General features: G+C 38.4%; 4 protein-coding genes across 4 annotated transcripts; all 4 read right to left on the bottom strand.

The window, feature by feature from the left end:
* Window positions 1-1,019: 1,019 nt before the first annotated feature.
* On the bottom strand, window positions 1,020-2,021 carry LOC124882450 (trace amine-associated receptor 1-like). Its single transcript, XM_047388859.1, has one exon. It carries the CDS (start codon window positions 2,019-2,021, stop codon window positions 1,020-1,022), a length of 1,002 nt encoding a protein of 333 aa, XP_047244815.1.
* Window positions 2,022-8,271: 6,250 nt separating this feature from the next.
* LOC124882409 (trace amine-associated receptor 1-like) lies at window positions 8,272-9,267 on the bottom strand. Its single transcript, XM_047388765.1, has one exon. The coding sequence runs from the start codon at window positions 9,265-9,267 to the stop codon at window positions 8,272-8,274; it is 996 nt and encodes a 331-aa protein (XP_047244721.1).
* Window positions 9,268-15,752: 6,485 nt separating this feature from the next.
* On the bottom strand, window positions 15,753-16,748 carry LOC124882410 (trace amine-associated receptor 1-like). The gene has a single exon (XM_047388766.1). The coding sequence runs from the start codon at window positions 16,746-16,748 to the stop codon at window positions 15,753-15,755; it is 996 nt and encodes a 331-aa protein (XP_047244722.1).
* Window positions 16,749-21,701: 4,953 nt separating this feature from the next.
* On the bottom strand, window positions 21,702-22,697 carry LOC124882411 (trace amine-associated receptor 1-like). Its single transcript, XM_047388767.1, has one exon. The coding sequence runs from the start codon at window positions 22,695-22,697 to the stop codon at window positions 21,702-21,704; it is 996 nt and encodes a 331-aa protein (XP_047244723.1).
* Window positions 22,698-25,410: the final 2,713 nt, after the last annotated feature.

Genomic DNA, 25,410 nt, shown 5'->3' with positions numbered 1-25,410 from the left:
TGTGGTTTTATGTTTTTTTGGATACAATCCGGGTTAGCACCCGAACATCCCTTTCAGACAGCTTCCTCTTGCGTCCACAGTTAATCCTGTTGGATGTGGTTCATCCTTCTTGGTGGTATGCTGACATTACCCTGGATACCTTGGCTCTTGATACATCACAAAGACTTGCTGTCTTGGTCACAGATGCGCCAGCAAGACGTGGACCAACAATTTGTCCTCTTTTGAACTCTGGTATGTCACCCATAATGTTGTGTGCATTTCAATAATTTCAGCAAAACTGTGCTCTTACCCTGCTAATTGAACCTTCTCACTCTGCTCTTACTGGTGCAATGTGCAATCAATGAAGACTGGCTATCAGGCTGGTCCAATTTAGCCATGAAACCTCCCACACTAAAAGTGTTTCAGTTTCATTGCCCAACCCAGTGTGTGTGTGTGTATATATATATATATATATATATATATATATATATATATATATATATATATATATATATATATATATATAAATAATTCAATACATCAATACATATTCACAAGTTTATTCATATCCATGTGCATAAAACTGATACTCCTGTACATTGCCTTATCTCCTGGTACAATAAGTTTGATGACATCCTATTCTTAATCTTAAGGTCCAAATTGTTTAAGGGCCCACCGTTGCCAGCAACAGCAAATTTAACTATTCTGTAGAATCTTTCACAATGTTAAGGAGTGTGTTCATAGATGAGAAAACCAGAATTGCACCCTCTGCTCTAATTCATCCTAAAGAAGTTTAAGAAAGGTGTTGAGGGCATGACTCTGTGCAGCCCTGTCAGGTTTCTCCACACCAAACTTTATACACTTGGAGCCATGGAAGTGATGGGAATACCAGAATTCACTGAGTTGGTGGTGAGACCCATTACTTTTGACAATACAGTGTTACAGTGTTGTAAAATTCAATGCTAATTGCATGTTTTAAATAAATACCAATACTAATACTAAAATATATTTATATACATATTTCAAAAAGTGTTTAAATATCAAAATAATCTAGAGTTAACTAAATCTCTTTGGAATATTTTTCCTGAAATGACCATTCTGAAAGCTGATCGGAACCAGCGGTAAAAGAATGCATAAATTATAGGATTCAGCATTGAATTTGATAGTGTAAGCCAGTTCAGTGTTTCTATCACAGGAAATGGTGGTGGGTTGTAATATAATGGCTGGAAGACAACACAGCTGAAGTAGGGAGTGAGACATAAAAGAAACACTCCCATCACAATGGCTAGGGTTTTGGTGGCCTTTCTCTCCATCCTACTAACAGTTGCTCCAGACTTCATGCTCAGGCAGTTCTTGTTCTGGATACTGTTTAATTGTTTCTGAGCAACAAGGAAAATCTTGAAGTAAATGCAGAGCATTATGACTGCTGGAAGGTAAAAGGAGAAAACAGGCCCTATAGTGTTGGCAACTACAATGTCAACTGAGCATATATCCTCACATATGCCTTGGCTGAATCCTGCAACAATGATGCCAATTCCTATTAGAACTGAGACCCCCCAGCTAAACAAGATCATAACCGCAGTTACCTGAGCATTTATTGTTGTCCTGTATGTCAGAGGCTCACACACTGCGTAGTATCTGTCTATGGAAATGCAGCACAGGTTCAGAATAGAAGATGTGCACATTGTAACATCAAAGCAGTCCCGTATTTTGCAGAATAAACTTTCATATTGCATACATAAAGTTACAGTGAATGCCATACTAAAGGGGAAAACTAAAACCCCAACAAGCAGGTCAGCAACAGCTAAAGAAAGAATGAGGTAGTTAGTAGGAGTGTGTAGCTGTCGGAAGTAAATGATAGAAAATATCACAAGAAAGTTTCCACAAACAGTAACAACAGACAATAGTCCAAGGAACAAGTACAATGATATACATATAATTGAGGGGTTATTTGCAAACATGTTACTTCCATTGTCTGAGACGTAGCAGGGATGTATGTGATTAACACCATTACTGCTGTTGACAGTGAATTCTGCATCCATGCTGAAGAGTCTACTATTATCAACCTATAATGATAAGAAAAAACAAACAGGTTTCTGTTTAGTGGGTTGTGGATTTGTTGCTATAATTGTGGAAAGCCAAGCAGTTTTAGTTTGTTTAAGACATTCTTACCTTGTGATGCTTCCAACTATATGATTCAAGAGCTGAGACGTGCCCTTGGATTTCAAAATCCTTTTCTCATTACCATATGCACCACATGTTTTTATTAGCCAATCAGATGGAAGTACCTATATCATGCTCAGATACAGGGTAAAAATAATACTGTTAGGGAGACATATGCATATGTGTGTGAGACAATAAGCCCTCTTGGTAATGTAAATACCTCTTCCTACAATGCTTTGTCAAGTATGTAAATTGAGTTGAAGGAATTTTCATTCATATTTTCCATTAAACAAACAAAGTTTCTAAATGAAGAAAAAAAAATGACTGTGGAACTTAATGGTACTACTGAAACACAGCGAAGGAAAGGTTTGGTTTTCCACAGCCAGAGAGCTCACCCTCTGGCTATAATGTCACTAAGTCACTAAAACATATCTTCCATTAAATGTTTGATCCACAGTCTATTTTATTCTGAGAGTCTCCACAGGGCAAGGAAACAGTTGATCTAACCAAACCAATGCATTTGTCTCATTATATCTTCGAACAAATATCTGTTAAAATTAATACAACCAGCTCAATTCATGAATGGCATAAACAGCGCTGGTAATAGGAGTTACATTGTATTAAGCAGGATTTAGGATGTACAAAGACCAACAGCATGTGTGAAAGTTGTGCAATTATTCTGTTGCTAATCAAACTTTTTTTTTAATTAACACTAAAGCTCAGAGTTGCTTTTGTTTTTATCTTAATAATGTAGATTAAAAGTGAAACTAACTCACAATATCTCTTTTGGTTGATTGTCTGCATGAATCTGCCTCAAGCTACTGATGAAACTATGCCAAGATAAAACTGGTTCTTCGGGACCAGAGTCAATACTTTGCTGGTAGAAACAAAAACAAAAACAGTTCAGCACCAGTTTAGTTCTGGAACTGGTTAGACGAGAAACACAAATATAATAAAAAATAAAACCAAATTAAATATTCTTTGTCTTGTCACTTAAAGTACACAAGGTTTAATTATTTCTTTATCTTGTTTCCAAGCTGAGGTCATTTTTACACACAAAGTGGTGAAGGTTTGTCCTTGAGACCTAAAGCATTTATCCTGAATTTATTAAATGAGGCATTCAGTGACATGTCAACAAAAGAAGAAAATGAAAATAAATGCCAGTGTGTCTTTATTATCCTATAAAGGGCTACATATTCCACAGAGGTCCAGTATGTGTGGGAGTAAACCGCATTCCTTGGGCATTTATAGAAACAGAAGCAATTCCTTCTCATACTTTGTCATCAAATAATCAACTAATCACAGCACTTGCATTTCAAATCTGTACATAAAAGTCAGAGACTGTTTAAAGCAGAAGGGTCAGATACTAATTGTCAGTAGTCAGTCTGTCATTTAATTAACAAAAGGGCCAGATGTTGAATCCCAGAGAATGTCATTGTGTCCAAGACATACTGTGAGGCCTAATTCACTGAAGCAAATTCATCTTTCATCTAAAGTATGCAATAATTTTAGTCTACGGGCCTCATGGTCAGTCTTTCTAAAAAATATACAAATATCAAAGTATGCATGGTAGATAACTGTTTTGCATAAGATACTGAATGTTGTGTTTGTTCACATCGAAAAATCAATCACAGCTGAAGCTGTATAAACAGCTTGAAACTGTGTCTTGTTTTAAAGTGAACTAGTTGTATTTCTATTCTTGGAAATTAAGGCTAAAGTAGGCATAGAAGTAGTGGTAACATTAAGTAATTGTATTTGGCTTAAACATTTGCCAATTTCTTTACATTGTGACATTCTAGAGCAAAGTTTTTCAACCCTGGTCCTCAAGGCAATGTATTTCTACTTTAACACACCTGATTCAGGTGACTGTGAGCAAGCAAAATCCTGTTAATCAGCCATCAACGGATATCAGGTGTGCTGAAGCAGAGACACATCTAAAACATGCAAGCTAAAAAGATCCCTTTCTTCATCTCAACAGCTTACCTTACCACTGGTTGACACGAGTGCTCAAGCATGTACAAGTTTCCAATTTATTTTTCCTGTTCATGTTTGTTGTATGCTCATTTAATGTTTAGTATCTTTAATTTTGTGTATGTGGGTTTCATATGTAAGGTCACATTATTACCCTTTGGGTCTCTGTCAGGTTATATGGATTGAATTTATGTTTGTATTCATTTGGATTTAAGATTTTGACCATTTCTGTATTGTACATTGAAACATCACTAGTGCCCACTTAGTACTTTATGAAATAAAATGCATATGTTTTGTTGAATCATTTTAGTAATTGCAACATCCTGCCATGGTCTGTTAGTGTCATGTGTTTACATTTTTGGGTTTCTTTTATGTCTCTGTTTTTTCCCTGTTGTTTCTGTTCTCTAGGCATTGCCATTTTAGTCTATTGCTTTACATATTTTATTCATGATCTATTCTTTTCACTTTCAGTATTATCCCTGTTAAACCTGTTCAGTTCCTTTTATTACTCTCCTCCCCCCAGATTGTCTGCAATCTCTCTGCCTCAGCTGGCCCACATATCCTCCTGATTACTCACACTTGCATTCTACACGTCCTTCTCAAAATATTAGCATATTGTGATAAAGTTCATTATTTTCCATAATGTCATGATGAAAATTTAACATTCATATATTTTAGATTCATTGCACACTAACTGAAATATTTCAGGTCTTTTATTGTCTTAATACGGATGATTTTGGCATACAGCTCATGAAAACCCAAAATTCCTATCTCACAAAATTAGCATATCCCTAAAAGGGTCTCTAAACGAGCTATGAACCTAATCATCTGAATCAACGAGTTAACTCTAAACACCTGCAAAAGATTCTTGAGGCCTTTAAAACTCCCAGCCTGGTTCATCACTCAAAACCCCAATCATGGGTAAGACTGCCGACCTGACTGCTGTCCAGAAGGCCACTATTGACACCCTCAAGTAAGAGGGTAAGACACAGAAGTTTCTGAATGAATAGGCTGTTCCCAGAGGGCTGTATCAAGGCACCTCAGTGGGAAGTCTGTGGGAAGGAAAAAGTGTGGCAGAAAACGCTGCACAACGAGAAGAGGTGACCGGACCCTGAGGAAGATTGTGGAGAAGGGCCGATTCCAGACCTTGGGGGACCTGCGAAAGCAGTGGACTGAGTAGAAACATCCAGAGCCACCGTGCACAGGCGTGTGCAGGAAATGGGCTACAGGTGCCGCATTCCCCAGGTCAAGCCACTTTTGAACCAGAAACAGCGGCAGAAGCGCCTGACCTGGGCTACAGAGAAGCAGCACTGGACTGTTGCTCAGTGGTCCAAAGTACTTTTTTCGGATGAAAGCTAATTCTGCATGTCATTCAGAAATCAAGGTGCCAGAGTCTGGAGGAAGACTGGGGAGAAGGAAATGCCAAAATGCCAGAAGTCCTGTGTCAAGTACCCACAGTCAGTGATGGTCTGGGGTGCCGTGTCAGCTGCTGGTGTTGGTCCACTGTGTTTTATCAAGGGCAGGGTCAATGCAGCTAGCTATCAGGAGATTTTGGAGCACTTCATGCTTCCATCTGCTGAAAAGCTTTATGGAGATGAAGATTTCATTTTTCAGCACGACCTGGCACCTGCTCACAGTGCCAAAACCACTGGTAAATGGTTTACTGACCATGGTATCACTGTGCTCAATTGGCCTGCCAACTCTCCTGACCTGAACCCCTGTGGGATATTGTGAAGAGAACGTTGAGAGACTCAAGACCCAACACTCTGGATGAGCTAAAGGCCGCTATCGAAGCATCCTGGGCCTCCATAAGACCTCAGCAGTGCCACAGGCTGATTGCCTCCATGCCACGCCGCATTGAAGCAGTCATTTCTGTCAAAGGATTCCCGACCAAGTATTGAGTGCATAACTGTACATGATTATTTGAAGGTTGACGTTTTTTGTATTAAAAACACTTTTATTTTATTGGTTGGATGAAATATGCTAATTTTGTGAGATAGGAATTTTGGGTTTTCATGAGCTGTATGCCAAAATCATCCGTATTAAGACAATAAAAGACCTGAAATATTTCAGTTAGTGTGCAATGAATCTAAAATATATGAATGTTAAATTTCATCATGACATTATGGAAAATAATGAACTTTATCACAATATGCTAATATTTTGAGAAGGACCTGTATGTAATTTCTCAATTCATCCCTCGGTCTACTTGTGCTCTTCTTGGAAAAACTTGCCTTAATGAATAAACTCGCACTGCCAAGACAGGACTGCCGGAGATGGAAACAGGATAAGCTGCAGGTTTCAGTTCACGTCCTAAAGAACTGATGCCATCATTCTCAGAACATTGTCAAAGAAGCTAAAAAAGAAACACTTATCAAACTGTTCTGTCCTATCAAAGTAACGCATATATGTTACTTAAAATTGACACACAACCTGGAAGCATCCTCAGGGATATGCTATAAGTTTTTACAATTTTTAATATATAAGGTTTTTACCACAAGAGCCCTTACCACAGCTCCTGCTTGTGACGCCTCTTGTTTGATACCTTGTCCGCCTGTGTCTGATAAATTTGAACCAGTGAATTTGACCTTGTTATACAATGTAGAGCTTTTTAGATTACCATAACATCCTTTAGGGTTTTTAGTCTGGTTTTTAAACTCACCACAACAAAGAATCTGGAGTAGTGCTGTCTGAGTGCCAAGAAGAAGCCCAACAGATTTACTTTCACAAGTGGAGCATTACAGCTAGTGCTATAATGCTTAGTTATAGCGTTAAAGTAAAAAAAAAAACGTTATTGGAAACTGCTTCTGGGTTGTTTCAGTTGCAGAAATAAAGGAAAAATAAGAATAAAAAAAATGAAGAAAGATCAGCCTAATGAGATATGGAAATGATCAGGAAAACTGCTATACACCTTCTTGCCCCATGAATGTTTATACCCGTACTCGTACTCGTACTCGTCATCTTCCACTTTATCCGGGACCGGGTCGCTGGGACAGCAGACTCAGCAGAGACACCCAAACATCCCTCTCCCCAGATACCTCCTCCAGCTCCTCCGGGGGGAGCCCAAGGCGTTCCCAGGCCAGCCGAGAGACATAGTCCCTCCAACATGTCCTGGGCCGTCCCCTGGGCCCCCCTCCCAGTGGGACGTGCCTGGAACAACTCCCGAGGAAGGCGTCCAGGAGGCATCCGGTATAGATGCCCGAGCCACCTCAACTGGCTCCTCTCGATGTGGAGAAGCAGCGGCTCTACACCGAGCCCCTCCCGGATGGTCAACCTCCTCACCCTATCTCTAAGGGAGTGCCCGGCCACCCTACGGAGGAAGTTCATTTCAGCTGCTTGTATATGGAATCTTGTTCATTTGGTAATGACCCAAAGTTCATGGCCATAGGTGAGGGTAGGGACGTAGACCGACCAGTAAATCAAGAGCTTTGCATTTTGGCTCAGCTCTCTCTTCACCACAACGGACTGGCACAGTACCCCCATTACTGCGGCAGCCGCACTTATCCGTCTGTCGATGTCCCGCTCCATTTTTCCCCCACTTGTGAACAAGACCCCGAGATACTCAAACTCCTCCACTTGAAGCAGAAACTCCCCTCCAACCTGAAGAGGAAAGCCACCCTTTTTCAGTCGAGAACGGTGGCCTCGGACTTGGAGGAGCTGATCCTCATCCCAGCCGCTTCACACTCGGCTGCAAACCAGTGAGTGCTGTAGGTCTTGGCTAGAGGGGGCCAGCAGGACCACGTCATCTGCAAAATGAAGAGACAAAATCCTTTGGTCCAAAAAAGACCCCCTCCGGCCCTTGGCTGCGCCTAGAAATCCTGTCCATAAAAGTTATGAACAGGACCCTGCTAGAGTCCAACAAGCACCGGGAACAGGTCCGACTTAGTGCCAGCAATACAATAACTTACTGGAGGATATACATTTTTAAAACCCAGAAAAGAGCAGTATTAAGAGGAGCTTTATGTTTTTTTATTTACGTAGTCATTAAATCAGATTAATTTCTTAATCGGATTCATAGATTTGGTCTCCATTGTTTTGAGGCATCCCTTCCAAATGTGCTGTAAATAAACGCTATTCACTTTGTTGTAGAAACTCAAATTTTTATTCATTTTTAATACAATCAATGTCTAATGAAAGTTACATGTGCATTAAAACATGTTAAAAGAGCTTGGTGTTTGTAAAGTCACCTTGAAAAATCTTTCCAGAAATCATAATTCTGACAGCCGCTCTAAACCAGCTGTAAAAGAAAGCATAAATAAAGGGATTCAACATAGAATTTGACAAAGCTAGCCAATTAAGAGTTTCAATTACAGCTATTGGTGTTATATCAAATATTAGAGGCTGAAAAACTATACAAAGAAAGTAGGGGGTCCAACACAAGAGAAAAACCCCCATTACAACAGCAAGGGTTTTTGTTGCTTTTCTTTCCATCATACTAAGAGCTCCAGCAGGCTTTTTGCTTCGACAGGCAGTACTGTGGATGCTGTTTAACTGACTCTGTGCAACAAGGAAAATCTTTAGATAAATACCAAGCATTACAATAACTGGGATATAGAAAGAAAACATACATCCTAAAGTGGTTAATATTAAAGCATCCATTGCACAATTCTCTTCACATTTCCCTTGATTGAATCCTGCAAAGATGATGCCAATTCCAATTAAAGCAGCAGTACCCCAGCATCCAAGAATCATCATAACAATGATACGATCATTCATTGTACTTTTGTAAGTCAGAGGCTTACACACAGCATGATATCTGTCAACAGAAATGCAACAAAGGTTCAGAATAGAAGCTGTGCTCAGTGTTACATCGAAGCTGCCTCGCACTTTGCAAAATAAATCTTCATCATACCAACATGAAGTAACAGTGAATGTCATGCTGTAGGGAAAAACTAAAAGTCCGACAAGCAGGTCAGCCATAGCAAGGGATAGAACAAGATAGTTGTTAGGAGTATAGAGCTGTTTAAAGTAAACAATTGATGTTATTACAAGACAATTTCCACACACAGTAATAAGACACAATGAGCCAAGGAAAACATACAATGCCACACAAATAAAAGATGGGTTACTTGTAAATTTGTAAGTAGAGTCATGTGTTTCATAACAGGGATGTATGCTATATACAGTTCTGTTGGCAGTCAGATCTAGTTCCATAGCAGAGGATTTCTGAAATATCAAAGTCAATACAAATCATAAAATATACAGCTAAAAAATAAGTATCAAATTCAGTATGGTCTTTACACACTCACAATAAAAAGATCAGAATACATGACACATAGTTTACCAAGTATAACAGAATACACTCACACCATCAGTGTGTACAAGGGGGTGTTTCCTTCTCTGTGAATAACCTTGCCAATGAGCCTGACATTTAAATTAAAAAAAAACTTAATTATCATAATAAATGCAAACATGCACCTGCCCAGTCAAATAGGACACACTGCAAGTTTTGTGTATGTCCTGTAATAATACAGGTCCTTCTCAAAATATTAGCATATTGTGATAGAGTTAATTATTTTCCATAATGTCATGATGAAAATTTAACATTCATATATTTTAGATTAATTGCACACTAACTGAAATATTTCAGGTCTTTTATTGTCTTAATAAGGATGATTGTGGCATACAGCTCATGAAAACCCAAAATTCCTATCTCACAAAATTTGCATATTTCATCCGACCAATAAAAGAAAAGTGTTTTTGATACAAAAAACGTCAACCTTCAAATAATCATGTACAGTTATGCACTCAATACTTGGTCGGGAATCCTTTTGCAGAAATGACTGCTTCAATGCGGCGTGGCATGGAGGCAATCAGCCTGTGGCACTGCTGAGGTCTTATGGAGGCCCAGGATGCTTCGATAGCGGCCTTTAGCTCATCCAGAGTGTTGGGTCTTGAGTCTCTCAACGTTCTCTTCACAATATCCCACAGATTCTCTATGGGGTTCATGTCAGGAGAGTTGGCAGGCCAATTTAGCACAGTGATACCATGGTCAGTAAACCATTTACCAGTGGTTTTGGCACTGTGAGTAGTTGCCAGGTCGTGCTGAAAAATAAAATATTCATCTCCATAAAGCTTTTTAGCAGATGGAAGCATGAAGTGCTCCAAAATCTCCTGATAGCTAGCTGCATTGACCCTGCCCTTGATAAAACACAGTGGACCAACACCAGCAGCTGACACGGCACCCCGGACCATCACTGACTGTGGGTACTTGACACTGGCCTTCTGGCAATTTGGCATTTCCTTCTTCCCAGTCTTCCTCCAGACCACTGAGCAACAGTCCAGTGCTGCTTCTCTGTAGCCCAGGTCAGGCGCTTCTGCCGCTGTTTCTGGTTCAAAAGTGGCTTGACCTGGGGAATGCGGCACCTGTAGCCCATTTCCTGCACACGCCTGTGCATGGTGGCTCTGGAGGTTTCTACTCCAAACTCAGTCCACTGCTTCCGCAGGTCCCCGAAGGTTTGGAATCGGCCCTTCTCCACAATCTTCCTCATGGTCCGGTCACCTCTTCTCGTTGTGCAGCGTTTTCTGCCACACTTTTTCCTTCCCACAGACTTCCCACTGAGGTGCCTTGATACAGCACTCTGGGAACAGCCTATTCGTTCAGAAATTTCTTTCTGTGTCTTACCCTCTTGCTTGAGGGTGTCAATAGTGGCCTTCTGGACAGCAGTCAGGTCGGCAGTCTTACCCATGATTGGGGTTTTGAGTGATGAACCAGGCTGGGAGTTTTAAAGGCCTCAGGAATCTTTTGCAGGTGTTTAGAGTTAACTCGTTTATTCAGATGATTAGGTTCATAGCTCGTTTAGAGACCCTTTTAATGATATGCTAATTTTGTGACATAGAAATTTTGGGTTTTCATGAGCTGTATGCCAAAATCATCCGTATTAAGACAATAAAATACCTGAAATATTTCAGTTACTGTGCAATGAATCTAAAATATATGAATGTTAAATTTTCATCATGACATTATCACAATGTGCTAATATTTTGAGAAGGACCTGTATGTGTGAATCAGCTAAAAACAGGAAAACGAGGCTGCAAATAGAACAGTCTGACAAAGATTGGACAATAACATATTGGAAAATCTTGCATGATCCATCGAGTTATGATGTAATCTGCAACATTTATTTAGGATTGGGGAAGTTTTTGATGTTCCCAACTTCAACACAACTGTATCACATGTGCTCATCATTAGTGGGCTCTCGCTAAGGTGGTGTCAGGCTCAGGAGATGATTCAAATGTTTGTTTTAGGTCTTTTGGAGCAGGGATATATCTAAAACATCAATGCACCAGCCCCTAAAGACCAGGACTACTCACCCCGGATTGAGGCTTTAGAGTCAAAAGCATTGTTTACATGCCACCATCTAACTGAATATTGTTTCGTTGTCCGATGAGCTATCCCTTCCCTCCTACTTCCGTATGTCGAAAGGGATTGCTCAATGCAGCTCTACATCCAACGGGTCCGGACTTCCCTAAACCTGAAAGATCTTACTAAGCAGGTTTACTGAAAGTTCTGTTTAAGCTGGTGTCGGGAAATGACTCGCCTAGCCTCTGACAGCCTTCTTCCAAAAGTCTCTCCCTTCTTCAACTGGAGGTCTGGGCGAATGAGTAGCCGACCGCAGTCATTTACACTTCAACAGTCACCTTTGTTCACGGCTGCTCATTCCCTAATTTTACAACCGGCTCTTGGTATATGGGCTAGGTTAATTTTATTGGCTCGGCACGAGCCCCACGTTTTAACAAACATGGCTAAGGCAACCTATAAAAACCTTCTAAAATATCTTAGAACCAGGCAACAAGACTTTTTACCACCAATGAAAAACCAAAAATAAGGTGACTCAAATAAATGAATGTCCACAATTTAACTAGAATTTTATATGCTTTCTTTAATTAGTAACGCTTTTGCAAGGGTCAGTAACAGCTTAAATCTGGCAACACATAATAATTTTAATAATAGAAATGAATCAATCAACTCAACCTGTCTTTCCCTGATGCTGAAACTTGTGAGTTTGGAGAGGCTTTGAAGACGGTGGCTCATCCATGCACCTGATGGAGATGTTTCTTCTGGTAACAACGAGTGGTTTCTTGAAGGGAATACGACTTAATCTTCCACTCAGTCACTCATCAGCAGAACTTCCTGGGAGCTGGATAACACACTTATTGTGATAATTTCTACACCAGCCCGGTATTGTTCTAGAGCCTAAGGGACTTCTTGGGATACAAGAGTTGCCGTCCCAAAAACAAAAATAAATGCCCTAAACAAAAAATCTCCCACAGAGACCAGCAGATGGAGAAGAGAGGTAGCTGTGGTGGCTCATAAAGGGTCAGTGAGAGTTATTTTCTACAGAATAAACCTGTTCATTATGTTAAGTCAGCTTTTAGAGTAAAACCTTCATGTGATCTGCTCTCCATAAAACAATGGAAACTGATACATTCTTTGCTCAGAAGCAACATAATCAGATTGATGTAGATGTAATGGAAAGTGTTGTTGCTTGCTAAAGTCTCATGACTCTGTTGAACTGTGTGTTATGTTGTGTCTGTTATGTTATAACGGTTATGGATCCTGTGTGGAAAAGGTTTCTGTGCTTTGCCACTCTAGAGGTCATCACCAGAGCTGGTTTCTGCAACTGCAAATTACAGGTAAAGAGAAGGTAGTTCTGTTATATACACAGTCTGTTATATAAATACTTATGTACTTCTCCTGTCCTTTAGACATGTAATAAATCTGTAGGTCAGAACTTACACTCTGTTGGTGATTACACTTTGATATGGATGCTGTGTGTTGCAATATCTGCTCTCATCTTGTACCTAAGTGATTTTCACCTAAACAATGCTTGGATAATTGAATTGTTCCACCACAGAGGTACTTTATACTCCGGTTCAGTCAGTTTGCTTAATAAACTATAGAAAAGCTCCATGAAAATAATATGTTATGCCCCTGAGAGGTATGATGGGATTCTTGATCTCTGTTATTCTGATGCGGTTCGTATTGGTGTTTGATATTCCCCCTAAATCCTATGGTACATAGTTTTCTTGAAGGCCATATTAAAGCAAACACTGTCATGAGGAGGGTTGCTAATTTTACAGTTCACCAACACACCGTCACTAATTCTTTCCACAAGAAGGTTAAGTCATAAGTTGTTGCTGAAGAAGCTGGCAGCTCACATAGAACTGTATCCAAGCATATTCATTAAAAGTTGAGTGGAAGGAAGAAGTGTGGTATAAAGAGGAGCACAAGTACCAACGGTAATTACAGCCAGTCACCAGTGCAGATCTGCTAGAGTTGATGAAACTGAAGAAAACTGCATAGTGATGGCACTCTTTTTCCAGGCTTACAGAGAGAAGTGCAAAAAATAACAAATTTGTTAGTCACATCATCAGCGATTTTGGCCAGATTAAATTTCTATAAACATTTTGTTGACTATAAATTCACCAGTAAAAATGTACAAAAGGTACATTATTGGAGTCTTCACGTTGGAATGACATGAAAAGGGGCCAGTAGATGGGTTAACAACTCAATAGTGGAATAACAAACCTCATCTGAAAAAAGAACAAAATGCAAAACATAAAAAACAATATTTTCTCTTGTCATGATTTGCAATGAGGACGCGGACACAGAGCAGGCAAGAATCGGTCTAATGTTTGTTTAGTGATCATAAGAGTAAAAACATACAAAAACTGCCCTGCAGAAATAGGTGAGACTGGTAACGCTGGAAGCATAGAGAACACAGAGAGCATGTAGTCAAGGTAAGGAACCAGTGAGGAACAAATATACATACAGTATATAAATATTTTCTGCGGCTGGGGTAGAGAAATGACATAGAAACCAGATGAGCTAGTCAGAGGATATGTGGAGCCGCTGAGGCAGAAAAAGGGGCAAAGAAGAGACACAGAGACCTAGGGAATAACACAGAAAATTATTTTAAATGTATGAAGAACAGAACACAATTAAACAACAATAAGAAGATTTTTTATTCAGCGAACCAATTTTTTTAAAATGTTTTATTAAAATAACGTTTTATTCACACTTCTGATTTTGCTTTGTGATTGGTTATTTGAAGACATAGCAATTATTGTTCCTAGTTAGATCTAAGACTAATTTAACCTCATTTCCAGGTTCCTTAATAAAAATCTTTGTTCTCAAACATAGCTGAATTGTAATATTGCATCATTTTGTTGATCATGGTTTTGAACCATTTTTTTGATTCTCTTATTCCTTCATTTGTATATAGTTCAATAGTTTTCTTCATTCCTTCATTTTTCTTGGTAGTTTTAGGTTTTAGTTGTTTAGTTGTTCTAGCCTAGTAAAGAGTTTAATTGAAATATGTTTAACTTGGAGTTGAATTATTTTTCTTGATAAATCCCTATATTTTCAGAAGTTGTTGGGAATTTATTTTTTCATGTGCAGAGTTTTGCTGCTCAGTAATGCTAGAGCTCAATTTACTCTTTCATCTATCATCCTAATACCACTGCCATATTTGGCTGGTATTCCCAGAACAATACTTGACAGATTAAATGTTTTTTTTAATTAAATAGAAAATAATATAAGCATTCTGATTGCACAACACCTTCTTGCCCTGTCTTACCTCTTTAAACTGCTTCACCCATATTCTCTTGCTTGATTTATCAGGTCAGCTGATTGGCTTCTCCTGGAGGTGCCAAGGTCCAAATGGAAGCTCAGAGAGGACAGAACCTCCAGTGTTGCCCAGTTTTATAAGATGATCTTCCTTTACATATCAGGAATGCTCCTTTCCTGTCCACTTTGAAAACCCTTCTAAAAATGTTATTTTATTATTCCTTGGCTTTTGACACAGCCTGAAACTTTTTTGTTTTTACTTCAGTCTTTGTTTTTTTTTATTTTCTTGTTTTTTTAACTGTCTGTTCTTATTGTTCTTTTTCCTTGTTTTAATGTTTCATGATTTTACATATGCAGCACTTTGTTACAACAATGGTTGTTTTAAAGTGCTTTGTTAATACGTAAAGTAGAAGTAGTAGTAGTATTAGTAGTAGTAGTTTAAAGCTTATGTGACCACTGTAAAAATATCTACATTAAATTCAAAGACACACAAAAACATATATATATACATATAATTTATTTATTTATTTTTTTAATTACGATTCTGGGAGGGATTCTGAAACATATAGCCAACCTGATCATTTAATTCCTATTGTCCATGTGCAGAAACTGAACTGTATAGGTAGACTTACTTCTGCCAAGCCTTGTCTGATTTTTGGTTCATATGACATTTAGTTCACATTAACCCTAATCTAATGGCCATCCTTTGACCTGATCTTGATCTCTTTTTCTAGGCTGGTTTTTGAATGTATATAAACAGAGACCCAAAGTGTACAATGATTTACTGGAGGATATGAATAATTTAAAATCCATTAGGATATTTCTTTAGTTATGGCAGACAGAAAACAGTAGTATTAAGAGGAGCTTTATGTTTTTCTGTTTACGTAGTAATTGAAACAGGCCTAATTCTTAATCTCATTTATAGCTTGGGTCTCCATTGTTATGGGGGCATCCCTTCCAAATATGCTGTAAATAAACGCTATTCACTTTGTTGTAGAAACCCTAATTTATATTCATTTTTACTACAATCAATGTCTAATGAAAGTTACATGTGCATTAAAACATGTTAAAAGAGCTTGGTGTTTGTAAAGTCACCTTGAAAAATCTTTCCAGAAATCATAATTCTGACGGCCGATCTAAACCAGCTGTAAAAGAAAGCATAAATAAAGGGATTCAACATAGAATTTGACAAAGTTAGCCAATTAAGAGTTTCAATTACAGCTATTGGTGTTATATCAAATATTAGAGGCTGAAAAACTATACAAAGAAAGTAGGGGGTCCAACACAAGAGAAAAACCCCCATTACAACAGCAAGGGTTTTTGTTGCTTTTCTTTCCATCATACTAAGAGCTCCAGCAGGCTTTTTGCTTCGACAGGCAGTACTGTGGATGCTGTTTAACTGACTCTGTGCAACAAGGAAAATCTTTAGATAAATACCAAGCATTACAATAACTGGGATATAGAAAGAAAACATACATCCTAAAGTGGTTAATATTAAAGCATCCATTGCACAATTCTCTTCACATTTCCCTTGATTGAATCCTGCAATGATGATGCCAATTCCAATTAAAGCAGCAGTACCCCAGCATCCAAGAATCATCATAACAATGATACGATCATTCATTGTAGTTTTGTAAGTCATAGGCTTACACACAGCATGATATCTGTCAACAGAAATGCAACAAAGGTTCAGAATAGAAGCTGTGCTCAGTGTTACATCGAAGCTGCCTCGCACTTTGCAAAATAAATCTTCATCATACCAACATGAAGTAACGGTGAATGTCATGCTGTAGGGAAAAACTAAAACTCCGACAAGCAGGTCAGCCATAGCAAGGGATAGAACAAGATAGTTGTTAGGAGTGTAGAGCTGTTTAAAGTAAACAATTGATGCTATTACAAGAAAATTTCCACACACAGTAATAAGACACAATGAGCCAAGGAAAACATACAATGCCACACAAATAAAAGATGGGTTACTTGTAAATTTGTAAGTAGAGTCATGTGTTTCATAACAGGGATGTATGCTATATACAGTTCTGTTGGCAGTCAGATCTAGTTCCATAGCAGAGGATTTCTGAAATATCAATGTCAATACAAATCATAAAATATACAGCTAAAGAATAAGTATCAAATTCAGTATGGTCTTTACACACTTACAATAAAAAGATCAGAATACATGACACATAGTTTACCAAGTATAACAGAATACACTCACACCATCAGTGTGTACAAGGGGGTGTTTCCTTCTCTGTGAATAACCTTGCCATTGAGCCTGACATTTAAAAAAAAAAAAAACGTAATTATCATAATAAATGCAAACATGCACCTGCCCAGTCAAATAGGACACCCTGCAAGTTTTGTGTTTGTCCTGTAATAATATGTGTGAATCAGCTAAAAACAGGAAAACGAGGCTGCAAATAGAACAGTCTGACCAAGATTGGACAATAACATATTGGAAAATCTTGCATGATCCATCGAGTTATGATGTAATCTGCAACATTTATTTAGGATTGCGGAAGTTTTTGATGTTCCCAACTTCAACACAACTGTATCACATGTACTCATCATTACTGGGGTCTCGCTAAGGTGGTGTCAGGCTCAGGAGATGATTCAAATGTTTGTTTTAGGTCTTTTGGAGCAGGGATATATCTAAAACATCAATACACCAGCCCCTAAAGACCAGGATTACTCACCCCGGATTGAGGCTTTAGAGTCAAAAGCATTGTTTACATGCCACCATCTAACTGAATATTGTTTCGTTGTCCGATGAGCTAACCCCTCCCTCCTACTTCCGTATGTCGAAAGGGATTGCTCAATGCAGCTCTACATCCAACGGGTCCGGACTTCCCTAAACCTGAAAGATCTTACTAAGCAGGTTTACTGAAAGTTCTGTTTAAGCTGGTGTCGGGAAATGACTCGCCTAGCCTCTGACAGCCTTCATCCAAAAGTCTCGCCCTTCTTCGACTGGAGGTCTGGACGAATGAGTAGCCGACCGCAGTCATTTACACTTCAACAGTCACTTTTGTTCATGGCTGCTCATTCACTAATTTTACAACTGGCTCTTGGTATATGGGCTAGGTTAATTTTAGTGGCTCGGCACGAGCCCCAAGTTTTAACAAACATGGCTAAGGCAACCTATAAAAACCTTCTAAAATATCTTAGAACCAGGCAACAAGACGTTTTACCACCAATGAAAAACCAAAAATACGGTGACTCAAATAATTGAACGTCCACAATTTAACTAGAATTTTATATGCTTTTTTTAATTAGTAACGCTTTTGCAAGGATCAGTAACAGATTAAATTTGGCAACACATAATAATTTTAATAATAGAAATGAATCAATCAACTCAACCTGTCTTTCCCTGATGCTGAAACTTGTGAGTTTGGAGAGGCTTTGAAGACGGAGGCTCATCCATGCACCTGATGGAGATGTTTCTTCTGGTAACGAGTGGTTTCTTGAAGGGAATACGACTTAATCTTCCACTCAGTCACTCATCAGCAGAACTTCCTGGGAGCTGGATAACACACTTATTGTGATAATTTCTACACCAGCCCGGTATTGTTCTAGAGCCTAAGGGACTTCTTGGGATACAAGAGTTGACGTCCCAAAAAAAAAATAAATGCCCTAAACAAAAAATCTCCCACAGAGACCAGCAGATGGAGAAGAGAGGTAGCTGTGGTGGCTCATAAAGGGTCAGTGAGAGTTATTTTCTACAGAATAAACCTGTTCATTATGTTAAGTCAGCTTTTAGAGTAAAACCTTCATGTGATCTGCTCTCCCTAAAACAATGGAAACTGATACATTCTTTGCTCAGAAACAACATAATCAGATTGATGTAGATGTAATGGAAAGTGTTGTTGCTTGCTAAAGTCTCATGACTCTGTTGAACTGTGTGTTATGTTGTGTCTGTTATTTTATCACGGTTATGGATCCTGTGTGGAAAAGGTTTCTGTGCTTTGCCACTCTAAAGGTCATCACCAGAGCTGGTTTCTGCAACTGCAAATTACAGGTAAAGAGAAGGTAGTTCTGTTATATACACAGTCTGTTATATAAATACTTATGTACTTCTCCTGTCCTTTAGACATGTAATAAATCTGTAGGTCAGAACTTACACTCTGTTGGTGATTACACTTTGATATGGATGCTGTGTGTTGCAATATCTGCTCTCATCTTGTACCTAAGTGATTTTCACCTAAACAATGCTTGGATAATTGAATTGTTCCACCACAGAGGTACTTTATACTCCGGTTCAGTCAGTTTGCTTAATAAACTATAGAAAAGCTCCATGAAAATAATATGTTTATGCCCCTGAGAGGTATGATGGGATTCTTGATCTCTGTTATTCTGATGCGGTTCGTATTGGTGTTTGATATTCCCCCTAAATCCTATGGTACATAGTTTTCTTGAAGGCCATATTAAAGCAAACACTGTCATGAGGAGGGTTGCTAATTTTACAGTTCACCAACACACCGTCACTAATTCTTTCCACAAGAAGGTTAAGTCATAAGTTGTTGCTGAAGAAGCTGGCAGCTCACATAGAACTGTATCCAAGCATATTCATTAAAAGTTGAGTGGAAGGAAGAAGTGTGGTATAAAGAGGAGCACAAGTACCAACGGTAATTACAGCCAGTCACCAGTGCAGATCTGCTAGAGTTGATGAAACTGAAGAAAACTGCATAGTGATGGCACTCTTTTTCCAGGCTTACAGAGAGAAGTGCAGAAAAATAACAAATTTGTTAGTCACATCATCAGCGATTTTGGCCAGATTAAATTTCTATAAACATTTTGTTGACTATAAATACACCAGCAAAAATGTACAAAAGGTACATTATTGGAGTCTTCACGTAGGAATGACATGAAAAGGGGCCAGTAGATGGGTTAACAACTCAATAGTGGAATAACAAACCTCATCTGAAAAAAGAACAAAATGCAAAACATAAAAAACAATATTTTCTCTTGTCATGATTTGCAATGAGGACGCGGACACAGAGCAGGCAAGAATCGGTCTAATGTTTGTTTAGTGATCATAAGAGTAAAAACATACAAAAACTGCCCTGCAGAAATAGGTGAGACTGGTAACGCTGGAAGCATAGAGAACACAGAGAGCATGTAGTCAAGGTAAGGAACCAGTGAGGAACAAATATACATACAGTATATAAATATTTTCTGCGGCTGGGGTAGAGAAATGACATAGAAACCAGATGAGCTAGTCAGAGGATATGTGGAGCTGCTGAGGCAGAAAAAGGGGCAAAGAAGAGACACAGAGACCTAGGGAATAACACAGAAAATTATTTTAAATGTATGAAGGACAGAACACAATTAAACAACAATAAGAAGATTTTTTATTCAGCGAACCAATTTTTTAAAAATGTTTTATTAAAATAACGTTTTATTCACACTTCTGATTTTGCTTTGTGATTGGTTATTTGAAGACATAGCAATTATTGTTCCTAGTTAGATCTAAGACTAATTTAACCTCATTTCTAGGTTCCTTAATAAAAATCTTTGTTCTCAAACATAGCTGAATTGTAATATTGCATCATTTTGATGATCATGGTTTTGAACCATTTTTTTGATTCTCTTATTCCTTCATTTGTATATAGTTCAATAGTTTTCTTCATTCCTTCATTTTTCTTGGTAGTTTTAGGTTTTAGTTGTTTAGTTGTTCTAGCCTAGTAAAGAGTTTAATTGAAATATGTTTAACTTGGAGTTGAATTATTTTTCTTGATAAATCCCTATATTTTCAGAAGTTGTTGGGAATTTATTTTTTCATGTGCAGAGTTTTGCTGCTCAGTAATGCTAGAGCTCAATTTACTCTTTCATCTATCATCCTAATACCACTGCCATATTTGGCTGGTATTCCCAGAACAATACTTGACAGATTAAATGTTTTTTTTAATTAAATAGAAAATAATATAAGCATTCTGATTGCACAACACCTTCTTGCCCTGTCTTACCTCTTTAAACTGCTTCACCCATATTCTCTTGCTTGATTTATCAGGTCAGCTGATTGGCTTCTCCTGGAGGTGCCAAGGTCCAAATGGAAGCTCAGAGAGGACAGAACCTCCAGTGTTGCCCAGTTTTATAAGATGATCTTCCTTTACATATCAGGAATGCTCCTTTCCTGTCCACTTTGAAAACCCTTCTAAAAATGTTCTTTTATTATTCCTTGGCTTTTGACACAGCCTGAAACTTTTTTGTTTTTACTTCAGTCTTTGTTTTTTTTATTTTCTTGTTTTTTTAACTGTCTGTTCTTATTGTTCTTTTTCCTTGTTTTAATGTTTCATGATTTTACATATGCAGCACTTTGTTACAACAATGGTTGTTTTAAAGTGCTTTGTTAATACGTAAAGTAGAAGTAGTAGTAGTATTAGTAGTAGTAGTTTAAAGCTTATGTGACCACTGTAAAAATATCTACATTAAATTCAAAGACACACAAAAACATATATATATACATATAATTTATTTTTTTATTTTTTTAATTACGATTCTGGGAGGGATTCTGAAACATATAGCCAACCTGATCATTTAATTCCTATTGTCCATGTGCAGAAACTGAACTGTATAGGTAGACTTACTTCTGCCAAGCCTTGTCTGATTTTTGGTTCATATGACATTTAGTTCACATTAAGCCTAATCTAATGGCCATCCTTTGACCTGATCTTGATCTTTTTTTCTAGGCTGGTTTTTGAATGTATATAAACAGAGACCCAAAGTGTACAATGATTTACTGGAGGATATGAATAATTTAAAATCCATTAGGATATTTCTTTAGTTATGGCAGACAGAAAACAGTAGTATTAAGAGGAGCTTTATGTTTTTCTGTTTACGTAGTAATTGAAACAGGCCTAATTCTTAATCTCATTTATAGCTTGGGTCTCCATTGTTATGGGGGCGTCCCTTCCAAATATGCTGTAAATAAACGCTATTCACTTTGTTCTAGAAACCCTAATTTATATTCATTTTTACTACAATCAATGTCTAATGAAAGTTACATGTGCATTAAAACATGTTAAAAGAGCTTGGTGTTTGTAAAGTCACCTTGAAAAATCTTTCCAGAAATCATAATTCTGACAGCCGCTCTAAACCAGCTGTAAAAGAAAGCATAAATAAAGGGATTCAACATAGAATTTGACAAAGTTAGCCAATTAAGAGTTTCAATTACAGCTATTGGTGTTATATCAAATATTAGAGGCTGAAAAACTATACAAAGAAAGTAGGGGGTCCAACACAAGAGAAAAACCCTCATTACAACAGCAAGGGTTTTTGTTGCTTTTCTTTCCATCATACTAAGAGCTCCAGCAGGCTTTTTGCTTCGACAGGCAGTACTGTGGATGCTGTTTAACTGACTCTGTGCAACAAGGAAAATCTTTAGATAAATACCAAGCATTACAATAACTGGGATATAGAAAGAAAACATACATCCTAAAGTGGTTAATATTAAAGCATCCATTGCACAATTCTCTTCACATTTCCCTTGATTGAATCCTGCAATGATGATGCCAATTCCAATTAAAGCAGCAGTACCCCAGCATCCAAGAATCATCATAACAATGATACGATCATTCATTGTACTTTTGTAAGTCAGAGGCTTACACACAGCATGATATCTGTCAACAGAAATGCAACAAAGGTTCAGAATAGAAGCTGTGCTCAGTGTTACATCGAAGCTGCCTCGCACTTTGCAAAATAAATCTTCATCATACCAACATGAAGTAAAAGTGAATGTCATGCTGTAGGGAAAAACTAAAACTCCGACAAGCAGGTCAGCCATAGCAAGGGATAGAACAAGATAGTTGTTAGGAGTGTAGAGCTGTTTAAAGTAAACAATTGATGCTATTACAAGAAAATTTCCACACACAGTAATAAGACACAATGAGCCAAGGAAAACATACAATGCCACACAAATAAAAGATGGGTTACTTGTAAATTTGTAAGTAGAGTCATGTGTTTCATAACAGGGATGTATGCTATATACAGTTCTGTTGGCAGTCAGCTCTAGTTTCATAGCAGAGGATTTCTGAAATATCAAAGTCAATACAAATCAAATATTAAACTATTACAAAAAACATTAGTATCAAACTCAGTATGGTCTTACACACTTGCAATCAAAAGATCAGAATAGAGCACATGTCATTTACTAAGTGTAACAGAATACACTCAAACATCATCTGTGTGTGAGTCGGGGTGTTTCCTTCTCTTTGAATAATGTTGCCAATGTGCCTGACATTTAAATAAGAAACTTCACTTAATTATCATAATGCAAACATGCACCTGCCCAATCAGATTGGACACACTGCAATCTGTGTATATGGTGCTTTTATTATGTGTATGTCTGTTTGTGACCGCAATGTACCCATCTTCTGATGACTCATATAACAGGATAATTAAACATATCACAAAGCCTAAATCCTCAATGTGCACAGTGAACTCTAATGGCATCTACAGTCACCTGATCTCAATCAAATAGAGCACCTTCCGGATGTGGTGTGATGCGTCAGCGAATTTCATGTACTAAATATGCAGGTCTCATCTTGTACTTGAGTGATTTCCACCTAAACAGTGCTTGGATAATCAGATTTTTCCACGACAGAGGTACATCGTACCACAGTTTCGTCAGTTTGCTCAATAAAGAATATTGAAAACAATATGTTCCTCCCCCTGAGAGGAATGACGGTAATCTTGATCTCTGTTCTGATGCAGTTCTTATTAGTTTTTGAAATGCCCCTCAAACCAACGGTACATAGTTTTCTTGGATTGCTTATTATATTGTTTACCCGGACAGCCAGAGCCTGGCGACCAGCTCTTTAGGCGAGTAGTCCTGCTCTGTATGCTTCTTGTTATGATTTTATGCTGGAGTAACTGTACGTCCTGAACCATCCAGTAGTGCACAAAACAGTTACAACAGCTCCCAAAGTCTAAAAATGTGACAGCTTGAGAGCATCACCCCAGATCCCCTCTTGAAATTGATTTATAAAAACATGACATGATGTAATAAACTTTAAAAATTACCTCAGAGACAACACATGTTGTGTCTATTATGACACAACATATGATGGTCCTTTTATCACAACTCTTGTGTCCTACAAGGCAACACTAAAACGTGTTAAAATGTGTTTTTTTTTGACAGTGTCATGGTTTTGTTAAGACACCTCACCCACATGCACAAATACTCTCAGGAGACCAGAAGTAAGTTCTAAACAGTTTATTTGGAGAGAATAATTATCAGTGCAAAGGAGATCTTGATCTGGGGTTTCTGAGAACACAGGTCAGCAGAGTCACTAGGGAGGAGAGGAAGTAGTGAACAGACAAATTACTGTAGGAAGGTATTGAGAAGGAAATGGAGGAGGCTTATTGGTGGTGTAGAAGGTGATTGGAAGGAAGAATGAGTGGGAATCTGGGGGGAGAGGTCCGCATGGTGGCTTGTAGCTGGTAGATGGAGGACGAAGGTGTGGTAAGAAGTGAAGTTGGAAATGCAAGTGTCGGTGAGTAGATAGGTTGTAATGAGGATGAGAATAATAAGAAGCCTTGGTGTTGCAAGCAATGGAATGAAGATCAGGGGTCTCATGTATGAAAGAGTGTGCAGCTTTCATACTAAAAGTTTGCAGTAGGGACAAATTCTGAAACTTGCTGCGCACAAAAAAATTCAGATGTCCAAACCTGTGCATAGACATGTCACCGCAAACGTAGCCTTCATACATCTCAACTTGCGGTGGCACTTGGGCCACCCGCTCCCTACCTCTAAATACATATGCAAAGCAAGATAAGTAGCTGGAAGTCACCCATAACATGTCCAAATAACCATGGCCACGGTGCTGTGACAGTCAGACAGTCACAGAGAGACTGTGTCTACACATCATGAGGGATGTTCGTAGTAAATTACAGCAAACCAACTACTTCTAGTAAGACATCAGTGACTCAAACCTGACTGAAAAAGGTTTTCAACTCGAACCCGTTTAGTTCAACAATGTCTGCATCAAATCCACACGTCACTCTGGCTGCTGCACTGAGCTCAATTACAGCTCAATGCTGATCATTATAACGACAATAATATTCCTCCCATATTTCTATTGGGAAGACTGTCACCACACATATTATGTGAAGTAGTTTAAATCTTTACAAACATCCAGGACGCCACATAAGAAAATAGAAAATCACCTAGAAGTCGACCATCACGCACAAAGTCTGCTTGAGGTTTGTTCCCAGCACTTCCCAATTATAATAGTATAAAGGAATCATGAGCTGAGGAGGCCAACGTGCCATTGCATTTGTGAAACACATTAGCGTGTCATAATTAGGTTGCTCATATATTGAATGAAAATGCCTTATATTCACAAATTCATATTCACTTACAGCTGGTGCCCTTATAGCAATATGAGTGGAGTCTATAGCTCTGATTATATTCAAAAATCTCCTCCTCGATGCAAATGAGAGGCACAGTTTAGGAGAACTTTCTATATCTGAGCAACATACAGATGAGGCCGACCAATATGGCTGGCATGGCCCGGCTCAGGGATGACTGTCAAATACCCAACCTGTCTGCCAGCTCCCTCTGAAAACTCGGGTTGAAAGGACCGCAGCGTAGAGAGAACCTGAACTTTAACTGGCACCAGCGACGCAGAATTCCTCCTGGTTTGCCTCTGTAACACCGAGCCAGCTCCGTCCAAAATAATTGCCCTGGGCAATCTAAACTGGCCAATAAGCAATGCATCATCATGTGC

The sequence above is a fragment of the Girardinichthys multiradiatus genome, chromosome 15, assembly GCF_021462225.1.
Source record: "Girardinichthys multiradiatus isolate DD_20200921_A chromosome 15, DD_fGirMul_XY1, whole genome shotgun sequence".
Taxonomy (NCBI): domain Eukaryota; kingdom Metazoa; phylum Chordata; class Actinopteri; order Cyprinodontiformes; family Goodeidae; genus Girardinichthys; species Girardinichthys multiradiatus.
Note: the sequence above shows the minus strand (reverse complement) of the source record. Positions and strands in the feature narration are given on the sequence as shown.